The 19,014-nt window shown below is 49.8% G+C and overlaps 7 protein-coding genes and 1 non-coding gene across 8 annotated transcripts; 6 read left to right on the top strand and 2 right to left on the bottom strand.

Annotated features, from left to right (window-relative positions):
• Nucleotides 1-589: 589 nt before the first annotated feature.
• BO94DRAFT_382497 (uncharacterized protein) lies at nucleotides 590-2,502 on the top strand. The gene is made up of 4 exons (XM_025607274.1): nucleotides 590-1,074; nucleotides 1,126-1,269; nucleotides 1,326-1,393; nucleotides 1,449-2,502. Exons 1-4 carry the CDS (start codon nucleotides 898-900, stop codon nucleotides 2,230-2,232), a joined length of 1,173 nt encoding a protein of 390 aa, XP_025469623.1. The 5' UTR covers nucleotides 590-897; the 3' UTR covers nucleotides 2,233-2,502.
• Nucleotides 2,503-2,804: 302 nt separating this feature from the next.
• On the top strand, nucleotides 2,805-3,542 carry BO94DRAFT_583813 (uncharacterized protein; the record flags this gene model as incomplete). Its single annotated transcript, XM_025615586.1, has 3 exons — nucleotides 2,805-3,033; nucleotides 3,099-3,469; nucleotides 3,522-3,542. The coding sequence occupies 3 exons, from the start codon at nucleotides 2,805-2,807 to the stop codon at nucleotides 3,540-3,542; spliced, it is 621 nt and encodes a 206-aa protein (XP_025469624.1).
• Nucleotides 3,543-4,158: 616 nt separating this feature from the next.
• On the top strand, nucleotides 4,159-5,047 carry BO94DRAFT_461505 (uncharacterized protein; the record flags this gene model as incomplete). The annotated part of the gene is made up of 2 exons (XM_025607933.1): nucleotides 4,159-4,617; nucleotides 4,685-5,047. 2 exons carry the CDS (start codon nucleotides 4,159-4,161, stop codon nucleotides 5,045-5,047), a joined length of 822 nt encoding a protein of 273 aa, XP_025469625.1.
• A 405-nt stretch (nucleotides 5,048-5,452) lies between these two features.
• Nucleotides 5,453-6,900, top strand: BO94DRAFT_555062 (uncharacterized protein; the record flags this gene model as incomplete). Its single annotated transcript, XM_025613766.1, has 6 exons — nucleotides 5,453-5,881; nucleotides 5,928-5,970; nucleotides 5,995-6,056; nucleotides 6,156-6,467; nucleotides 6,501-6,716; nucleotides 6,751-6,900. The coding sequence occupies 6 exons, from the start codon at nucleotides 5,453-5,455 to the stop codon at nucleotides 6,898-6,900; spliced, it is 1,212 nt and encodes a 403-aa protein (XP_025469626.1).
• A 73-nt stretch (nucleotides 6,901-6,973) lies between these two features.
• On the bottom strand, nucleotides 6,974-9,169 carry BO94DRAFT_617565 (glycoside hydrolase family 1 protein). Its single transcript, XM_025616833.1, has 4 exons — nucleotides 8,975-9,169; nucleotides 8,578-8,919; nucleotides 7,360-8,516; nucleotides 6,974-7,296 (listed from the first exon to the last, which is right to left on the bottom strand). Exons 1-4 carry the CDS (start codon nucleotides 9,096-9,098, stop codon nucleotides 7,210-7,212), a joined length of 1,710 nt encoding a protein of 569 aa, XP_025469627.1. The 5' UTR covers nucleotides 9,099-9,169; the 3' UTR covers nucleotides 6,974-7,209.
• A 1,106-nt stretch (nucleotides 9,170-10,275) lies between these two features.
• Nucleotides 10,276-15,426, top strand: BO94DRAFT_461868 (putative ABC transporter; the record flags this gene model as incomplete). The annotated part of the gene is made up of 13 exons (XM_025607953.1): nucleotides 10,276-11,879; nucleotides 11,936-12,058; nucleotides 12,107-12,205; nucleotides 12,258-12,382; nucleotides 12,432-12,479; nucleotides 12,529-13,198; nucleotides 13,267-13,344; nucleotides 13,394-13,955; nucleotides 14,005-14,256; nucleotides 14,308-14,597; nucleotides 14,663-15,116; nucleotides 15,189-15,233; nucleotides 15,295-15,426. 13 exons carry the CDS (start codon nucleotides 10,276-10,278, stop codon nucleotides 15,424-15,426), a joined length of 4,482 nt encoding a protein of 1,493 aa, XP_025469628.1.
• A 557-nt stretch (nucleotides 15,427-15,983) lies between these two features.
• On the bottom strand, nucleotides 15,984-17,805 carry BO94DRAFT_544597 (uncharacterized protein; the record flags this gene model as incomplete). Its single annotated transcript, XM_025613186.1, has 2 exons — nucleotides 15,984-17,118; nucleotides 17,216-17,805. 2 exons carry the CDS (start codon nucleotides 17,803-17,805, stop codon nucleotides 15,984-15,986), a joined length of 1,725 nt encoding a protein of 574 aa, XP_025469629.1.
• Nucleotides 17,806-18,517: 712 nt separating this feature from the next.
• BO94DRAFT_t116 lies at nucleotides 18,518-18,589 on the top strand. The gene has a single exon. It is a non-coding gene; the product is annotated as a tRNA-Glu (tRNA).
• The last annotated feature ends 425 nt before the right edge of the window (nucleotides 18,590-19,014 follow it).

Consider the following 19,014-nt stretch of genomic DNA (forward strand, 5'->3'; position numbering starts at 1 on the left):
AAATTTTGGCTACAGAAGTTATAGCAACAGCTTTGGTCGATCGGACCAGAAATGAATACGTAGTACTCCGTACCGTGAGCAGCAAAATTTTTGCCTTGTACACAATCCTTGTCATTGATGATCAAATTACAAACCAACAGGAATTAGGAAAACACCCTGAGATCCCTTGGAGAAATCCTAAAATTAGGATTCGCGTCTGACAGTACTGTGTAGTCGAAACCGCTTGCCCACATCTGGCAGTGGCCAAGCAGCCTGGACGCTTAAGCGCCCGCAGAATCATCACCTGCAGGTGGTTGCAGTCATGCAGCGATCCTCCAGCAAAGGTTTGTCCGCACCACTTCCGCTTTGGGGTAGGATTCCAGTCCCTCGTGGGGGATATGCCAACAGTCGTGGATAGGCACAAAATGCAAGAGGTAATCGTATTCGATGCATGAAAGGTACGAGAATCTATGGGTATGGGATAGTGCGATCCACGCGGCCTTTGAATAGGGAGCCTTCAGTGGGTCAGCTAGACCAGGTGTGACAACCTATCACGCCCAGGTTTGCCTGCCTAGTGTCATGCTAGACTCCGGGAGTGCCTGGATCACTGGAGGAACCCCCCGCCTGGCCAAAGATAGCAGTGTAACCTCCCGGCTCCTGAGTTGCTAACCCCCCGGACCCTGGCCGCCGTGTGCCAGAACCATGCCAGCTGAATGTGACGCGCACCGTCGACACAACCGACACTACCATGATTTCCGCGCATCTGCAACGCTCGATACAAAACATCTCAGCAACGGCAACACAAGCATCTTCCTTCCCGTGCGGGCCGTCGCTCCATAATTAGCTCAATATCTTTGCTGAGCAGCAGCGATTCACTCATATGTCATTCTTGAGCCTAGCCGCCCGGTTCAGAGAATCATGATTCTAAGCACCATTCTTCAGAAAAGGTCCCTTCGGCGGGTTCTCTACGCCTCTGGAGTGATCGCTATCCTCCTCATTTTATGGCCGTTGCCCTACAGTGGGACGACAGCGGTGCCAAAGGAATCTAAAAGCCCCCGTGACCACCTCCATGCGATTAAAAACGAGACTCTGGGGGTACTTCTCCTTTGCAGCCCTTTAGGATGGCTCCAATCTGACACAGAATAGGTTCAGAAGATTTTCGCCATCAATCTCCCCAGCAGACTGGATAAGCGAGATAATCTTGTTTTGGGTTCATCGGTCAGTGACTTTGACATCGACTGGATCGACGGAGTCACTCCTGAAGAACTCAACCCCAAATCGTATCCCCATGTAAGTGCTGACAGATCTGCTATTATGGGGCCGAATCGTTACTAAAGTCTTATAAGAACTGGAATCGTGACCATAAGCCTACTGAGTATGCGGCTCGACGGGCGCATGTGAATGGCATGCAGCGGTATGTACTGATCCACTCTCATCTCTTTGATCGACTTAAACTCACTATGCCCTAGTATTGTGAGTGAGAAGCTCGGCAGCGCCATCATCATGGAGGATGATGTCGACTGGGACGTGACGATCAAAACCCAGCTACAGAGCTTTGCTCTTGCAGTCCGGGCTCTCCAAGGGGCGGACCAGAAGGTCACCGCTTCGCCCTACGGCGATGACTGGGACATCCTCTGGCTTGGTCATTGCGGCTTGCAATGTCGGACTGACGTGCCCTTTTTTCTGAGCCCGCATGATCCCACCGTTCTTCCGTCACATCATTTTTTACCCTACTGGCGTGATCCACCTCCGATCGATGTGCCCAAACACACCCGCTTAGTCTGTGCTGTCAGTGATTCTGTTTGCTCTATTGTCTACGCAGTAAGCTACCGTGGAGCTCAGAAGATTCTCTCTGCCCTTTCTGTCAGCCCAGGTGATCTTGCAGAAGAGATTGACATCGGTGCTCAGTTCGATGTGTCGCTAGGTCGTATGTGCGGCAATGGCTACCTTCAGTGCTTCGCCGCATTTCCGTCCTTGACAGGCGGCTACCAGGCAGCTGGGCCTTCCTCTAAGGCTTCAGATATCCATGATGAGAATGAGGACATACATCCCGCCTCAAGTCACGGAGTGATGTACAGCACGATGTTGAATATCAATCGTATATTGAGCGGAGAGGATACAGTTGTTGCAAACTGGGAGGATGCGGCAATTCCAACAGTCAATCCAGCTAATATCTCGATGGTTGGAGGAGCAATGCATATGCTGGGAGATGAAGAAGAAAGAATGTATACGCTCGCGGTAGTCAATCCATAAGTGGAGGGCGCATGTCTTTAATGTTTTTCCATATGCATGTACAATTTATGGAGTTGCTATGGTAGTGTTGGAATATACTTCGAACGTTGAACTAGACTTCTGTCAGCAATAATTACGCTCCAGGAGTCTTATTAGGGTGGGCATGAGTCCGGATGCTTTGTGGTCACAAGATGTTTGAAACTGGGCCAATCGCAATACTCACTGATGATGCAGGTGTGTTACAGGTGTACCATATGAGATTCAAAAATGCAGGGGGCCGTGTACTATTGTGAGATGAAAATAGCGGGGTAAGACATTATAATACGTTGTCAACTCGGAGCCAGGAGGACTCGGGGTTCTGGTGGATATGCATTTGGAGCATTTGGAGCATGAAGTGACCATATCGGCAACACAGACTTTCTATTTCAAACGAGATATCAGCCCTGTAAGTATGCCTATCTGTCTGTCGTATAGAATGTCTACATCTGCATCTCGAGCTCGCATGTTGACCTATCTCACCCACTAAATATCAGATTCCAAAACAAGTCACCACACATATGCGATAACTCGAACGATCCCTCGTATATTCAACCATGATTCATCCCTTACACCTTCTTTTGTTCTTTCTTATCCGAATAACACGCGGTGATGACCCAAACAATTACTTCGTCAGCCCCGCCGAGACCAATGGCATCAGACCTGTCTGGACTATCGGCGAGGAGAAGACCATATCGTGGAAAACCACGCAGGAGGAATTCAACCTCACCTTCTGGCAACACGATTTATATGGCGTTGGCGCATCCAGTAAAGGCAACATCTACTGTACGTGAATGCCACCCGTCCCGACACCCATAAGACAAGAAAGGCTGACATCAGCTTCACCCAAGCTAAAATTCACTCTACTGACCAAATCTCCAACTTCACTTGGGTTGTTCAGCTGTACGGCTTCGACTTGGACCACTCCAATGTATTCTTCTTCTGGATCAACCCCGGTGTACCCGGCAGCCCGATATCGTTCTTCAATATCACGAGGCCAACCACAACTACAACGAGTATCACCATCACAAGTCCGACGGCATCTCCCACTACCACCAAAACTTCTGTTACAGTTTCTTCATCTAGTGTTACAGACACGGTCGCACAATCTACCCCTTCTTCGTCTAGGGATACCGCACAGCCAACAACAACAACGGGACAAGTAGCCCTCGGGATAGGAATAGGTATTGGTCTTCCTGTGCTCGCAGCTTTGACTGCGCTGGTATGTCTCAAGGTACGAGCAGTCAGAAGTCATGCAGTGGCTGCAGATACAGGGCCTGCTTCTTGGCCCTTAGTGCGACAGCCACAGCTTAAGGAGATGCAGGGGTCAGATCCGACGGATAATTATTCAGAGTTGCCGGCGCAGCAGCATTGATCAGTTAGTGCGGGAATGTAACCGTTTCTACTTGTATGATTGGAGAGGTCTGGGGTGTAAGAATATCATTTCTCTTTGGATGATCATATGGACAGTTGGTGTGGCTTACTTGGCTTGGTTAACGCTGTTACATATTTGGATGGATGAACATGTATGCAGTTTGATCAACATCTGTATATATTCATCTACTTTGTGTTACGCAGAATAATGTCTTTTGACTTTATTTAACGATTTTAGTATGATGTATATGCCCTCTTCTGAGTTGAAGCAGTATGGGTTGTGTATCCCATCACATATTTGGTTTCCATATTATGCTTAAATCCAACCAGATCCAGTCGTTGCAAATATAAACAGTAAAAAACATAGGAGGCACAATCATCTAGCAGCAAATCACCCCAAGTGTTGCCTAGCAGCCTTCTTTAGAGCAAACACCAAAATATTATGTCACGTGTGAGGGGAACAAGGAAGGTGATACGATCTTTCCCCATCCTATCATCGAGACAGAAGCAGCAACTCATACCATCAAAACCGGAAAAATGCATTCCTCCAGTTCAACTCAGTGGGTTCTTTTTACTCCCGAGCTTCTAGAAATGATTCTGTTGCAACTGGACCTGCGCACCTTGGTCGCCTCCGCACAACGGGTCTGCCGTGCCTGGAATGGTCTAATTCAAGGATCATCATCTCTCCAGGAAGCATTATTCTTAAAGCCCATCAAGAAGCACAAGAACAATCTTACTGAAAACACAATCAATCCACTATTGGCAGAGGCATTCCCAGCCATCTTCCTACAGAATGAGGCCCTCTTTCCTCGGAACAAGAATGAGTTTACCCTCGCCGACCTCGACATGATCCGGAACCCAGAGAAGAAAGCCGCATACCTACGACCCGAGGCAAGTTGGCGTCGTATGCTGATCCAACAACCTCCCGCATTCAAGCTCGGAATCTTCTGCTGGTCGGGGAGTCCCTTCGGTTACGGTATTGACTACGAGATGCAGGTGGGATATCACCCCCCCCCCCCCACTTCGCCTAGATAGTCAGAAAATGCTAACCAGATCCATCTAGCAACTAAAAGACACCCAACAGTGGCACGATGGCATCCGCATGGAGATGCTCTTTGAGCCGCTTATCTTCCACAGCAGTTTGGTTCCGACTTTTAGCCCCGCGTCTATTTACTGGTGGGGCGAATGTTCAAGCTCGACTATACTGCGTCGGTTGCAGGAACTGGGCATCACAACAGTGCCGGATATTATTCTTTGTGCTTATGCGATGGTTTCATGTACTGATTCGGACTCGGACTTTGAGAATGATGATCAACAGGTGGTGGACCAGATCCAAGCTTGGTATCGAAATATGGGGCTACAGCCCAAGGTTCTAGGGGATGGGTGGGAAAGGACGGTGTATGAGAAACGTGGGACGTGGGATTAGGTTCGATGGATGGCTGAACATGGCGTAGGGGAGGCGATTTTGGCGCTAAAAACATGCTCTGTCGGCTTCCGGCGATAGTATGCCCCTAAAATTGAAGGGTTTTGCCTCCTTGACAGGGGTATGTGAAGGTGGTGACTCACTACTCCTCACTAGTAGTCATGTTGCTGTGGCACTCTTATCTGAACAGGCCAAGATAAATACAAGGCCACTTCCTTCCCGACTGAGAATTATCTAGCATCCACAAGCCACAAGTCCCTTCTGGGAACATTTGTCTGAGGGACTCGATCACTGCAAGTCCGCAACACCTCGGTTTCAAGGTAGGTGCCGCTGATAAGGTAAGGGCTTCTAATATTTATAAGTGGTGGCCACTGCGCTAACAATGTTACACAGCTAGTCACCCAGATCATGGCTCACCAACCCCACGATATCTGCTGGGACGTGGCAGCCTCCAGACTCACATACCGGTCACCAGAAAGCATTGACTCAGAATACCCCACAAACTTCTATGTACTTGTCGAACCAAAGGAGATCAGAGAACTACACGCCTTTGCAGAGTCCTTTGCTCGAAACATCGAGGAACATACGCAGAATGAGCGGCAGAAATACAAAGAGACATACGAGCCACCAAGCCCAGACGATGTCATTGTCGACGACAGAATAGCGCGCAAGATCACTCCAACTGTTAACAAATGGCGTCGGGCATATAACTGGGAGTTCGCCGATGGTATCAAAGAAGGTAAACAGATTTGCCAACATTATCACACTGACCGCATTACGGACTGTGGATGCGCGCTGCCCTTCAGGAAAAGGAAAGCATCTGCTTTTTTTCCGCCAGTATCAATACAATGACCGCTTTAAATTCTATGACACGAATAAAGAGGGATTTTACAATCTCCAGCTACTCGAGACACTCCTTACATATGGTGAAATGGATCCGATCATATGAGTGTGCTCATATCCCGACACAGGGTACGAGAGATGGAAGAGAATTAACGCGTGTCGTTGCTCTGTAAGTCGCTTATTCCTTCTGGGTGGGTCTTACTACTCGCCTGGCGTTCCGTCCCCTATTACTGTCCAAATGGTTTGGCTTATAACGGATACAACCTAGCCCACCGACCTTGGCTGGGACCAGGTCTTCGAAATTGCCTTACATGCGTACATCGGCTTGAACATTGTGTATTGCTTTCCGGAGCTGTGTGTCCCAAAGCCCCACCCACAACATCCAGGGGCACACAAAAACAAAAGAAAAAGGGATTACCGCGACACCAAGTTATATCAGCGGATGTTGAAGTATTGCGCACTGTCTTCTGAAAATGAAGTACCAAGGTACCTACATCGACAATTCTTTGGTATTGCAGACGATCACTTCACATATTGCGATACGGTTTACTACGAATACAATTATGCCTGGTCCGAAAAGGTTCGTCCGTACGGGTATCTACCATATGAAGAGTTCTCGAAGAGCGACAAACCCAAAAGAGGTAGGATATCCAGGAAAAACATGACATCGGGAAACCCCGATCAGCCTGATAAGCCCAGACCATATCTCCCACTGAGATCGGACATCTTACAAGTCTTGAATATGTTGCGCATCAAAGGACTACCTCAGGAACTGATCCTGGAAGTGTTGGTCTTGGAAGATTACGATACGCCACGACGTATACTTCCCGTGCCTCATTCCACTCCATAAACTGAATCACGAGGAACTGAAAAGGTATCTGGCTGACTGTTGGCTACTCATGGTGCGATGCAATATGTTTGCCAAAGCAGTGGGGGCTGATATTGATTGGAAGGCTCAGGTGATGGAATGTTTTCAGAGACTTTTGTCCCATGTGGATGAGAATAAAAAATAGATTGATTCTGCATTACACGGAAGGTATCACCATCAAATAACCTGTATTCTTTCTTATCGGTCTATTGGACTCTGTGTGTGACGAGGTCAAAGTATGGAGAGAAGACACACATCCCCCTAGTATGTTTCTGATGGACACCTCGTTCCTCGAGAGGAAACCATCACTTTGAGAGTCATGTGAAAGAATCACGGGTTGTGCCTTTTCTCAACAGTCTCAATAGTATGTACTCTCCCCTTGTACTCTCGATTTCTTCATCATCAAAATGCAATCTAGTCACCAGTCTTCTTATCCCCGCAGTATCAAGAATCCCTAATCCTGCATATATGTCTTAAACAAACTGGCCAATTCAAAAAAGCTAGCCTTGTAAAATCTTTCCTGGGTCGTTAAGTTCACATACTACCAAGCCAACAACATTAGCATGATCTTCTCAGACTCAGGAAGATTATACTAGTAACTCACCTGCAGACCAAACTTAACCGTAAACCCAGCCGTCCACTCCAAATTATCCGCAATACTCCACGCCGAGCATCCAACAAGTTTGACCCCCTCCGCAATGGCCATTAACATGGCCTGGACGTAGTCATGGTAATAGGCAGATCGGAGCGGGTCGGTTAGTATATCCTCCCGTTTGGTCTTGTATGCCTCGAATGGCTCGGTCATTCCGAATTCGGTGATTATGATCCCGTTCGCTGGTTTCCATGTATCCTGGATGTAGTGGAGGAAGGCAGGGAGCCATTCGGTGGCTTTATGAAGCCAGCGCGTGTTAGGGTCTGATGCTGGGCCGATGAGCCAACCACCTTCGGAGTCGGGTAATGTGTAGGAACTGTTGTAGCATTTCGGGTAGAGGGAGTTAGTTGAGTCGGAGAGACATCCTTCGATCCCGGTATCGGGGGCCATGTAGTAAGCGGCTGTGTAGGCGTCGTGGGCGAAGAAATCGCTGGCGCCTTTGATCATGTCTCGTTCTTGTGGGGTGAATTCCGGGAGGAAAGTGGAGGTGAAGCTCTTGAGGAGGGGTGGGTAGTCGCCTAGGAACAGAGGGTTGGCGAACCAGCCTTCGTTGAAGGCCCAGGCGCGTTGGACGGCTTGGGTGTCTGCTTCGGAGGCGGTGCGGGGGAGTTTGTAGCCGCCGTTATTTTTGATGCTGATTGGGGCGGTGATGTTCAGGGAGCGGGCTAGGTGGTAGGTTTTGGCGGCGGCGAGGAGCATGTAGTGGCCGCACCAGTAGGGTTGTTGGATGGAGGGGATGGTGGTGGTGATGGTGAAGTGGTTGGAGGGGACGGGGTATTCGCCGCAGAAGGAGATGGGTTCGTTGAAGGTGTACCATTGCGAGACTTTGTTGCCCCATCGCTCGAGGAGGACTTTGGCGTAGGCGACGTAGTCGTCGACGATTTTTTCGTTGGTCCAGCCGCCGTAGGAGAGTTGGAGATAGAGTGGGAGGTCCCAGTGGTAGATTGTTACTTGGGGTTGGATGCCGTATTGCAGGCAGGTGTCGATCACGTCGTCGTAGTGTTTGAGGCCGGCTTCGTTGATGGGGCCGTTGCCGAAGGGGAAGATTCGGGACCAGGAGATGGAGAACGAGTAGGCTTGGACGCCCATGGCCGCGATGCGTTGGATGTCTGTGGCATGGGGTGGTTAGATTGGTAGGGGGGAGAGGGCAGGGGTGAAGGGATGGTGTACCTTGTTTGTAGAGGTAATACTCGTTGATGGTAACATCTCCGGTTTGGTTGTCGGCGACGCTCATGGCTCGGTGGGTGAATGCATCCCATAAACTAGGGCCGCGGCCATCTGCTTTGACGGCCCCTTCGACTTGATATGAGGCTCCTGAGACACCCCACCAGAATCCCTTGGGGAAGGACCAGCTCTCATTTTTGCCCAGGCCGGGGATCTGGGCTCCTGGGAGATAAGATGGGTAGTAGAGCTGGGGAGGTGGGATTAATTGAGCGGATGGGATTGGGGTAGGCTCGACAGTGGTGTTGATAGATGCAGTCTGGACTGGTCCTATGTAAATGTTCCAAAGATCTGGATCGTTGTTAGATTGGTCTGTACTTGGGAGCAGTTTATAATGGAACCGTGCCTTCTACAGTAATGTTCAGGGTTGTTGTCAAAGGTGCTAAAGCCGTGAAACTCGCAGTATTGGAGACAGCAGCCACAGTATCACTGATGGCCAGTAGCCCTAGGTAAAGGATTCGCGAACGCATTGTGAAAGCCGGCAGAATGGCTGCAAAAATCTGCTACTTCGGTGCAACTACAAGCTCTGTTGACTGCGAAAGGGCTGCTTTTCAATACTTGGGCTTCCCAGCAGTTGACTTGAGCCATTTAGCCGGATTAGCTGCAGCAGACTGGTGGAAAACATCCATCTTGAAATCTTAAGAGAAGATCGATCTGCATGTGCGGGGGAGTCTGGATAAATATCCATAGTGTCTAGGTGCCTGATTCATTGATCCGGTGAATCCTCAAACAGAAAGCCCTTGTTTTCCTTGTCTCTGGAAACCCGAAGTATTTGATTCGGTCTCAATGGCGGGAAATTAGAGGGATCAAACACTTGGCATTGGGTGACTTGGAGCAAAAGGAAAGGTGCAAGAGGGAAGGGGCGTGACTCGGCAATAGAGGGGCTGCTCCCGGCCAAGTCTTCTTCTCCCTCCTTTGCACCTCATAGTCACAACTGCACTCCAATCAATTCCATCAAAAAGCTCCAGCAGGTAATGGAAACTTTTCAACGAGGGGGTTCAAATCATCCGATCTATAAAGGACAACCTTATTTATCCAACGACCCAAGCTTTCCCGAGAGCTTGAGCAGTCTCATCTCGTACCGCAGCTATGCCAGGCCTCACATCGTAAGTACGGTAGACAGAACCGGTTCTCTTCTTTGTTGCAATTGCTTCATTCACTGACAATCCAGCCTATCGGGACTGCACTCGGTCTCCGACTTGGCCGAATTTCCGCAGATGATGACCTCACCATGATCCGCGGAAGCGATCTACTACATCACATCACGACCCAGGGTTCAGCCAGGGTTCCCCCACAGCTTTCCTTGGACCCGCACCTGCCTCGATAAGGGCCCTACGATCATTCGATCTCTATGGTTGGCCTCTCGGTCCTCATCATGCCCGAACCATACATCGTGTGGGTGGCTGAAAGCTTGAGGTTAGGTTGAAGTTGCATCGGCCTTCACCAAGCTCCGATCATGCCGGTACTTGGCGTAAGATGTAGTGATAATCGAGTCAGAGCGCAAATAAGTTACCGGCATTCGCTAGTGACCTGCCTGGGGGTCTTGCTTTCTTGACCTGGAATATGAGCGATTATCGGGTGCTGTCTCCGTTGTTGTTTTCACTGATGCCCTGCGCTCTCGGCCTCTAACATCGCACCAAACTCGCCATGGACTCGGGGCGCTCCCCTCGCAGCGAGCCGGGATTTGTCTTCAAGGGAGAAGACAAAATAGTACAAGGTTCTTCGTCGGATCTGAGCTCGACCGCATCGCCTAGTTCGGGGTTGTCCAAAAAGGACTCCGCCATCCCTATTGCACACCAAGTCTCGGACGAAGATGTGATCCAACAGCAATCGTCTCTTGAGAGACAGCTCACGGAACAGGACATTGCTCGCGTCCTTTCTAAACGACGTAGCGCTGGGTCTGGCTCCGGGGGTGGAGGAGCTGAGGATACGGCCCAAATAGCAAGGCTTGTCTCTCGAATGTTCGGACAGGAAAGAAAGGCCAATATAGACGAGGGAAAAACAAGACATCTTGGTGTGGTGTGGAAGAATTTGACTGTTAAAGGTGTCGGCTTGGGGGCGGCCCTCCAGCCCACTATCACGGATACTCTCTTGGGTCTACCTAGGTTAATAAAAGGTCTTTTGACGGGAGCGAGGAGGGGCGCACCACTGCGAACCATCCTGGATGATTTCAATGGCTGTGTCCGGCCTGGGGAAATGCTTCTAGTACTTGGGCGTCCGGGGTCCGGGTGCTCGACATTCTTAAAAGTTATTGGGAACCAGCGATCGGGCTACAAAAGTGTTGAAGGTGATGTTCGCTATGGAGGAGCAGATGCCGAAATAATGGCAGACAAATACCGTTCGGAGGTTTTGTACAATCCTGAAGACGACCTTCACTACCCAACGCTCACTGTACGCGACACCTTGATGTTTGCCCTCAAGACAAGGACTCCAGAAAAATCATCAAGATTGCCTGGTGAAAGCAGGAAGCACTATCAAGAAACATTCTTAACGACAATCGCCAAGTTGTTCTGGATAGAACATGCACTTGGTACCAAAGTCGGCAATGAACTCATTCGTGGAGTTTCTGGCGGAGAAAAGAAACGTGTGTCCATTGGCGAGGCTCTGATTACGAGGGCCAGCACCCAATGCTGGGATAATTCTACCAAAGGCCTTGATGCTAGTACGGCTTTGGAGTACGTGCAAAGCTTGAGGAGCTCAACAGACATGTCACATGCCTCCACCCTCGTGGCTCTCTACCAAGCCTCGGAAAATCTCTATAATCTTTTTGACAAAGTCATGTTAATTGAGGACGGGAAATGCGCTTACTATGGTCGCACTGAGAATGCAAAAGCTTACTTCGAGCGTCTGGGATTCGAGTGCCCTCCTCGATGGACAACGCCAGATTTCTTGACGTCCGTCAGTGACCCATATGCGCGACGTGTCAAGAAAGGCTGGGATGACCGGATTCCCCGTTCGGGGGAAGACTTCCAAAAAGCATATCAGAAGAGTGATATATATAAGTCTGCCAGAGCAGATACTAATGACTTTGAAAGAGAAATCGAATCGCAGCGGGAGATGCGAGACCATGCCAGAGAGAAACTTTCGAAGCAAAATTATACCGTTCCGTTTTACAAGCAGGTCCTCATCCTCACCCAGCGGCAATTCCTCATCATGTATGGCGATAAGCAGACGCTGATTGGGAAATGGGCGATGCTCACGTTCCAGGCACTAATCATTGGAAGTCTCTTCTATAACCTGCCTCCGACTAGGTCAGTCCTAATCTGCCAATACGGGCTCACATTAATTTGACTGACAAGCATGTTAGTGCCGGTGTCTTTACAAGAGGAGGTGTCATGTTTTACGTACTCTTGTTCAACGCTCTACTTGCCATGGCGGAGCTCACCTCCCTATTCTGGAGCCGACCCATCATGTTGAAACATAAGAGTTTGTAAGTCAGATAGCACATTCGTTGTCAAGCATAGACTAACTCTTCTAGCTCATTCTACCGTCCATCAGCATATGCCTTGGCTCAAGTGGTCGTCGATGCGCCTATTGTGTTTGTTCAGGTTACCATTTTCGAGCTCATAGTATACTTGTATGCAACCTTTTCTGAGCCATTGCTGATCACGTCTGACCACCACTTTTAGCATGTCTAATCTTTCGAGGACTGCATCTCAGTTTTTTATCAATTTTCTGTTTGTTTTCATTCTTACCATGACAATGTATTCTTTCTTCCGGACTATCGGAGCACTGAGTGCTTCGCTCGACGTTGGTATGGCTATCTTCTCGATTTTATGATAATCACTGACTTGGTTACAAAGCCACACGTATAACCGGAGTTTCAGTTCAGGCACTGATTGTATATACCGGTAAGAGACCTTAGTCCGCCGAACACCTTCGTTTGCTGAACAAAATCAGGCTATCTTATTCCTCCATGGAAGATGCATCCTTGGCTCAGATGGTTGATATGGATCAACCCATTGCAGTACGCATTTGAAGCGATCATGTCGAACGAGTTCTACGATTTGAATCTTCAATGTGTCTCACCGTCCATCTTCCCGGATGGCCCCAGCGCAAGGCCTGGCAACCAAGTCTGTGCGATACAAGGGAGCACTCCAGATCAGCTGGTCGTCCAAGGATCCAACTATATAAGATCTGCTTTCACTTACAGTCGATCACATTTGTGGCGAAACTTCGGCATCGTCATAGCTTGGTTTGTTTTCTTCGTGTTTCTGACAATGCTGGGAATGGAGCTTCAGAAGCCCAACAAGGGAGGTAGCACAGTCACTATCTTCAAGAGGGGCGAAGCACCAAAAGTTGTCGAGGAGGCTATCAAACACAAGGAGCTACCAGAGGATGTAGAAGCGGGAAGAAAAGAGGCAGGGACGAGCAACGGATTGCAGGAGAAGGAGTCAAACAACTCCGGCAATGAGGTCCAAGGGATCGCACGAAGCACATCGGTCTTTACCTGGCAGGGGGTAGACTACATAATCCCTTACAAAGGTGGGCAGAGGAAGCTGCTACAGGATGTGCAAGGATATGTCAAGCCAGGTCGGCTTACAGCACTGATGGGTGCTTCTGGGGCCGGGTGGGTGAAGCTAGCCCTTGTATTTCGTGTGCGCTTGATATATATCCCGATGCTAATCTTCCTCCCAGAAAGACCACACTTCTCAATACTTTGGCACAGCGGATAGATTTCGGGGTCATCTCGGGGACCTTTCTTGTTGACGGAAAGTGAGTGTCACTGGAAGGCTGCTCCGACGGCAATCGCTTACATTTACAGGCCTCTCCCTAAAAGCTTCCAGCGGGCGACCGGTTTTGCTGAGCAGATGGACATTCATGAGCCTACAGCAACTGTGAGGGAGTCGCTGCAGTTCTCGGCACTCCTTCGTCAGCCAAAGGAAGTCCCTATCCAAGAAAAGTACGACTACTGCGAAAAGATAATTGATCTGCTAGAGATGAGGCCAATTGCAGGGGCTATAGTCGGCTCTGGAGGCGCTGGCTTGAATGCAGAGCAACGTAAAAGGCTTACCATCGCAGTTGAACTGGCAAGTAAACCTCAGTTACTGCTTTTCCTAGACGAGCCGACATCTGGACTGGACTCTTTGGCGGCTTACAACATCGTACGATTTCTTCGACGCCTTGCCGATGCTGGACAGGCCATTTTGTGCACAATCCATCAGCCTTCTGCCGTTCTTTTTGAACAGTTTGATGAGCTACTGTTGTTGCAGAGTGGGGGAAGGGTCGTCTACAACGGTGAACTGGGCACGGACTCTAAGAAGCTTATCGAGTATTTCGAGCAGAATGGGGCTAGGAAATGCTCCCCTCGTGAGAACCCTGCAGAGGTACACCACTACTAAAAGTCTCTTCCTATCAAATGCTAACTCGAAGCAGTACATGCTCGATGTTATCGGCGCTGGTAACCCGGAGTATAAAGGACAGGATTGGGGCGAGGTCTGGGCCAGATCCGCAGAGTACAAGCAGCTTTCACACGAAATCGAGAACCTCGTCCAGGAGCGCCGTGACAAAGAAGTCGAAGAAGGAAAAGATGATAATCGCGAGTATGCAATGCCCATCTGGGTGCAAGTCCTCACTGTTACAAAACGAAGTTTCGTCGCATACTGGCGAACACCCCAATACGCCCTTGTAAGTGACCCAACGCCTTTTACTATACATATGACCCTAATTTCTTGACAGGGCAAATTTTTGCTCCATATTTTCACCGGACTCTTCAATACGTTTACTTTCTGGCACCTAGGGAACAGCTACATTGACATGCAGTCGCGAATGTTCTCCATTTTCATGACGCTCACAATAGCGCCACCGCTGATTCAACAGCTGCAGCCACGATTTCTTCATTTCCGCAATCTATATCAGTCACGGGAAGCCAATTCAAAGATATACTCATGGGTTGCATTTGTGACGAGCGCCATCTTTCCAGAATTGCCGTATTCTGTCGTTGCAGGGTCCATCTACTTCAACTGCTGGTAAGTATATGCGATATGCACCAGTCTTAAATTCCTGGTCAGAGATGAAGATTAACCCAATTTAGGTACTGGGGTGTTTGGTTCCCGCGGGATTCGTTCCGATCCGGTTTCATTTGGATGTTCCTCATGCTGTTCGAGCTGTTCTATGTCGGCCTCGGTCAATTTATCGCGGCCTTCTCACCAAACCCGCTCTTCGCCTCTCTCCTCGTCCCGACTTTCTTCACGTTCGTCCTATCCTTCTGCGGTGTTGTTGTCCCATACAACGGCCTCAACACCTTCTGGAGGTCCTGGATGTACTGGCTCACCCCGTTCCATTACCTCCTGGAAGGCTTCCTGGGGGTCGTCGTCCATGGTGTTCCCCTCCGCTGCGTCTCCAGGGAGGAATCTCAATTCACTCCTCCTAGCGGAATGACTTGTCAGGAATACGCTGGATCATACGCAAGCCAGGTAGGCGGGTACGTTCAAGATGCAGGAAACGGTCTGTGTGCTTTTTGCCAGTACTCGGTTGGCGATAACTTTGTAAGTTCATCCTCAACCTGCGGATATTTCAACGATGCCCTGCGATCCAGACACTAATCCTTTTTTCTATAGGCTGCAAGCTTCAACGTATTCTATTCGCACAAGTGGCGCAACTATGTGAGTTCATTCCCGCCCCCCTCAACCAAAACCCCCTCTAACCCGACCGACCCTCCAATAGGGCATATTCTGGGCCTATGTGATATTCAACTTCATGGCCGTGTTCTTCTTCTCGTGGCTCTATCTCCACGGCATCAGGAACATGAAGCGAGGTCTGGGTGCACGGAAATCGAAGAAGGTTGCGAAAATCTGATTGCGTCCATATATCATATCATATCATCGACTACCTATACTCCCCCTCCTAGACTGTTATGACAGTTGCACACAAGTTCAGTATCATGTACTTTTCGGTTCTGGTTGATTGATTGTACCTAATTTCACATGAGTAATAATGTAGGACCTTACTACTTCTGTATCCCTTCCCAATTGGGGTCATAATGCTATGACTCCAGAAGCACACACACACACACGCACAAAGAACCAGATCCTTCGTCAAGAGCTTTTGGGGTAGGTTGGTAGGTAGGTAGGGAGATAACTGTTGAATAAAAAAACATGCAATGTGGGCAATGCAATGTTGGATATTTACATACAGCAAATGGATGTATGATAGGTTTTGTTTGGCATCGATAATATAGATAGCTGGACGGATAGATAGATAGATGCGATAGTCCATCTCAATCTAGACACGAGTCGTACGCAGCATGAAATGGATGGGCTGGATCCATCACGGGACATTGATCAAAGACATGCACGGTGTCGAGAGGGTTTCTTTATTCGGGAGCTGATTCGGAGACATGTCAATCATCATCATCATCCAGAACAAGAAGGCGGGGGCGTAGGACCTGCATGGTTGGCAGAATTGGAAGTTATGATGGGTGTTTGGGCGGTGGTGGCGGTTGTCCAGGAGCTGCTAGGCGCACTGGGGGGTCCCTGATTCGTGGGGGTGGAATTGGGGCCGCTGTCGGGGACGTGTGGCGCGTTGCTGGTGTGATGGCCGTTCATCAGGCGTGGTCGTTTGACTTGCGGGCCTGCATCAGGGCTCCGGGTGTGGTCGTGTTGCAGGTAGGGCGAGGTTTGTTGACTTGGGGGAGCGGAGGCGCCGCCAACGCTGGTGTTTGAGGGCGATGGGCCGGGGCTCAGTGCTGGCGGGGGGTTTAAGGTCCTGGAGCGGGTTGACTCGTCGGTGATGGTGTGTCTGTTTTCTGTGCCGTGGTAGTCTTCCTGTAAGTTGTTTGCGTGGCCGATACCGACGCGGCCCATGCCTCTGTCGTGCATGACGACTCGTTTCCATTTTGCGACGACGTTGTCGTAGTCCCAGCGAGAGGAGGTCGGGCTGATTTGGCTCTCTTTTGTGTCGAGTTCCCTGGCTACGTCCCGTGGTAGTGGGAGCGTGTCGGGAGGGAAGATTGCAAATTCCCTCGGCCATTGGCAGGAACCTAGGCGTTCTACCTGGGCGCGAAGTTGGTTCGCCTCCTGTTGGACGCGCGCGAGTTGGTCGTCGAGAGACTTTCGCTTCTCCATTTCCCTGGCGAATGCGCGAGTGATTTCAAGCTGCCATGCGTCTCTCCGGGCATCCGTAGGCATTGAGACCCAGTGCTTGAATGCCAGCTCCAGGTGTCTCAGACTTAGTTCTTCATGTTGCTGCGCACTCCGACCGATCATGTTGGAGTCTAAGCCGAGGCTTGGTCTTCCTGACTGGGAGTTGCTGTTGGACTCGGCGGTTCGCTGGTCGGATTGCCATTGGTCGATTTTTGCGCGAAGCGCCTGTCGAATGATGTCGAGATGTTCCACTCCTGGAGGTTGGAGGGGGAATGACGAGGGAGATGGGAATGGGCTTGTTGCGAAAAGACTGGGTGGAGGAGGCAGCAGCTGCAAGCAGAGGGAAGGGAATGTTTGAGTCTGAATGTCGAAGTCGAACGGGGAGAGTCTAGGGCGCATTCTTGAACTATATAGTATACCAACTGTCAGCTTTGGGGCTCATCGTAGAATGGCCATGCTCCTAGGTGAGGCGCGCAACGGGATGTGTCAGGCAAGGTACGTACGTTGCGGCTTTGATGTTGTCCAGGACCTCGCGCAATGCCAGCTCCAATGCCCTCATGGTGTCTGGGTTGTTTGAACCACCTCTTTCTGGATACGAGAAGGGTCCAGTCCGTGACTGCGAGGGCGCAATGCGCGACTGAGACGAGCTACTATCTTGCGACTGGCTTGGGTTGGGAATATCGTTGATCACTCCGGTCGCATGCCACGTGGGCGTGTTGAACATCATTCTATACGCGCCCTCGCGTGATTTTATCCCCGATTCGCCGGCATTGTACGTGTCCTGCTGGCCTTTGCTCGTAGCTCGCTCGGGGGTATCCCGTCTACCAGACGAGGTACGGGCCTGTCGCCGAGTGATGCCGCTCCGAATGCGCCGGATCTCCTCGACATCGTGAACGCCGTCTGGCTTTTTCTTAAAGAGGAACTGATCCAGATGGCGACCGAGGGACGAAGAGGTGAACGCTTGATGGCAATACTGGCATTTCCGATCCTTCAGAGCCGGGTTCTTCGATGCAGCCGAGGCGGCGTTGTTATCATCCCCACCAGCAGAGCCTTCGGGGGTTTCTGTCGGACGAGAAGACGTGCCTTCATCCATGTTTCACAGGGACGCGGGGTTTGAGCCGGCAGAGAGTGGGAGCGGTATGGTGACACTTGGAGGGACGCGTTCAATGGGAAGATAGAGAAGGGATTCACTGGAGTGCTGCAGCTCAATGCATGACCAGAAAGGGCCAGAAATGCAGCGACAATGGAGAGAGGATAGGCAGTGGTAGGATAGGCCGTCGGGGACGCAACTGGAGCTGCAGATGGTCAAGTAAGGAAGAAGGGGAGAGGGGGAAGAATTACACGAGGGAAAAGTGAGGAGAGAACGTGACGATCGAGCAAAGAACCGCCAAGCTTTGGTCTGTGGGGATTAAGAGCCTCGCGCCCTGGTCCCAGGCCGCCCATTTGACACCATCGGCCTGGACATCAAGGTTAAAAAATTGATCCAGCAGATCGATTCCAGCATATTCCAGCGTCTCCTGGGAATGCAGGGGTTGCAGGATCGGAAATGCCATGATTCTCAAGGCCAATGCCTCGCGCCGGGAACTTGCATCCAAAGGCGGATTGAAATTTGGATTGCTATCAGCATTCAATGTGCCCTCTTCTTGATTAACGTAGATTGCACCTGTGAGAAACGACAGATATGTACATTAAAAAAAAGCAACAACGGCCATAAAGACTCGAAACACGATGCCTCAGCATATTTTACAGGCTAACTCTTTTTTTTGCCTATTGTAACCATAGAAAAGTGTTTTCGTCAACAAGTATCCGATATGGTGTAGTGGCTAACATCGCCGTCTCTCACACGGCAGCCGGGGGTTCGATTCCCCCTATCGGAGCTCAATCATTCTTTTTTGCCTTTTTACTTTTGCTCCATGGTCAATCAATCATCTGCTCTTTGTTTTTTTTTGACTTTCTCTTCTTTCTCTTCTTTCTCGTTAATGGTTGTTCACAAATCTCCATTTCTGACATCATGATGAGTATTATCTCCCAATCACTGATGATGACATATTGTGCAGAAACATGAATGTGCTTATGTATAGTTTACCAGACTATGCTTGGAATCTATATATTTTCCCTACGGCTTCCACAATGTATTAACACCACACAGATGCCCACATTCTTATTAACATCCTTCCAAATACTAAACCCAGGCAAGGTACACTCCACCAAGCCTTTAATAGTATAGCAAAAATTTCCTAGTCCTCGAAGCCATGATCGAAGCACTGTATCACACCCCATACCCGGGACTTATATCCCCGCA

This window comes from Aspergillus sclerotioniger (assembly GCF_003184525.1).
Source record: "Aspergillus sclerotioniger CBS 115572 chromosome Unknown BO94scaffold_8, whole genome shotgun sequence".
Taxonomy (NCBI): Eukaryota; Fungi; Ascomycota; class Eurotiomycetes; order Eurotiales; family Aspergillaceae; genus Aspergillus; species Aspergillus sclerotioniger.

Coding starts and splice junctions, on each gene's coding strand:
- BO94DRAFT_617565 (XM_025616833.1), bottom strand. CDS start 9,098: ATGCGTTCGCGAATCCTTTACCTAGGGCTACTGGCCATCAGTGATACT. Junction 8,920..8,974: donor CCTGAACATTACTGTAGAAG/GCACGGTTCCAT, acceptor ACAACGATCCAG/ATCTTTGGAACATTTACATA. Junction 8,517..8,577: donor GTATTACCTCTACAAACAAG/GTACACCATCCC, acceptor CCCATGCCACAG/ACATCCAACGCATCGCGGCC.
- BO94DRAFT_382497 (XM_025607274.1), top strand. CDS start 898: ATGATTCTAAGCACCATTCTTCAGAAAAGGTCCCTTCGGCGGGTTCTC. Junction 1,075..1,125: donor TTAAAAACGAGACTCTGGGG/GTACTTCTCCTT, acceptor GACACAGAATAG/GTTCAGAAGATTTTCGCCAT. Junction 1,270..1,325: donor ACCCCAAATCGTATCCCCAT/GTAAGTGCTGAC, acceptor AAGTCTTATAAG/AACTGGAATCGTGACCATAA.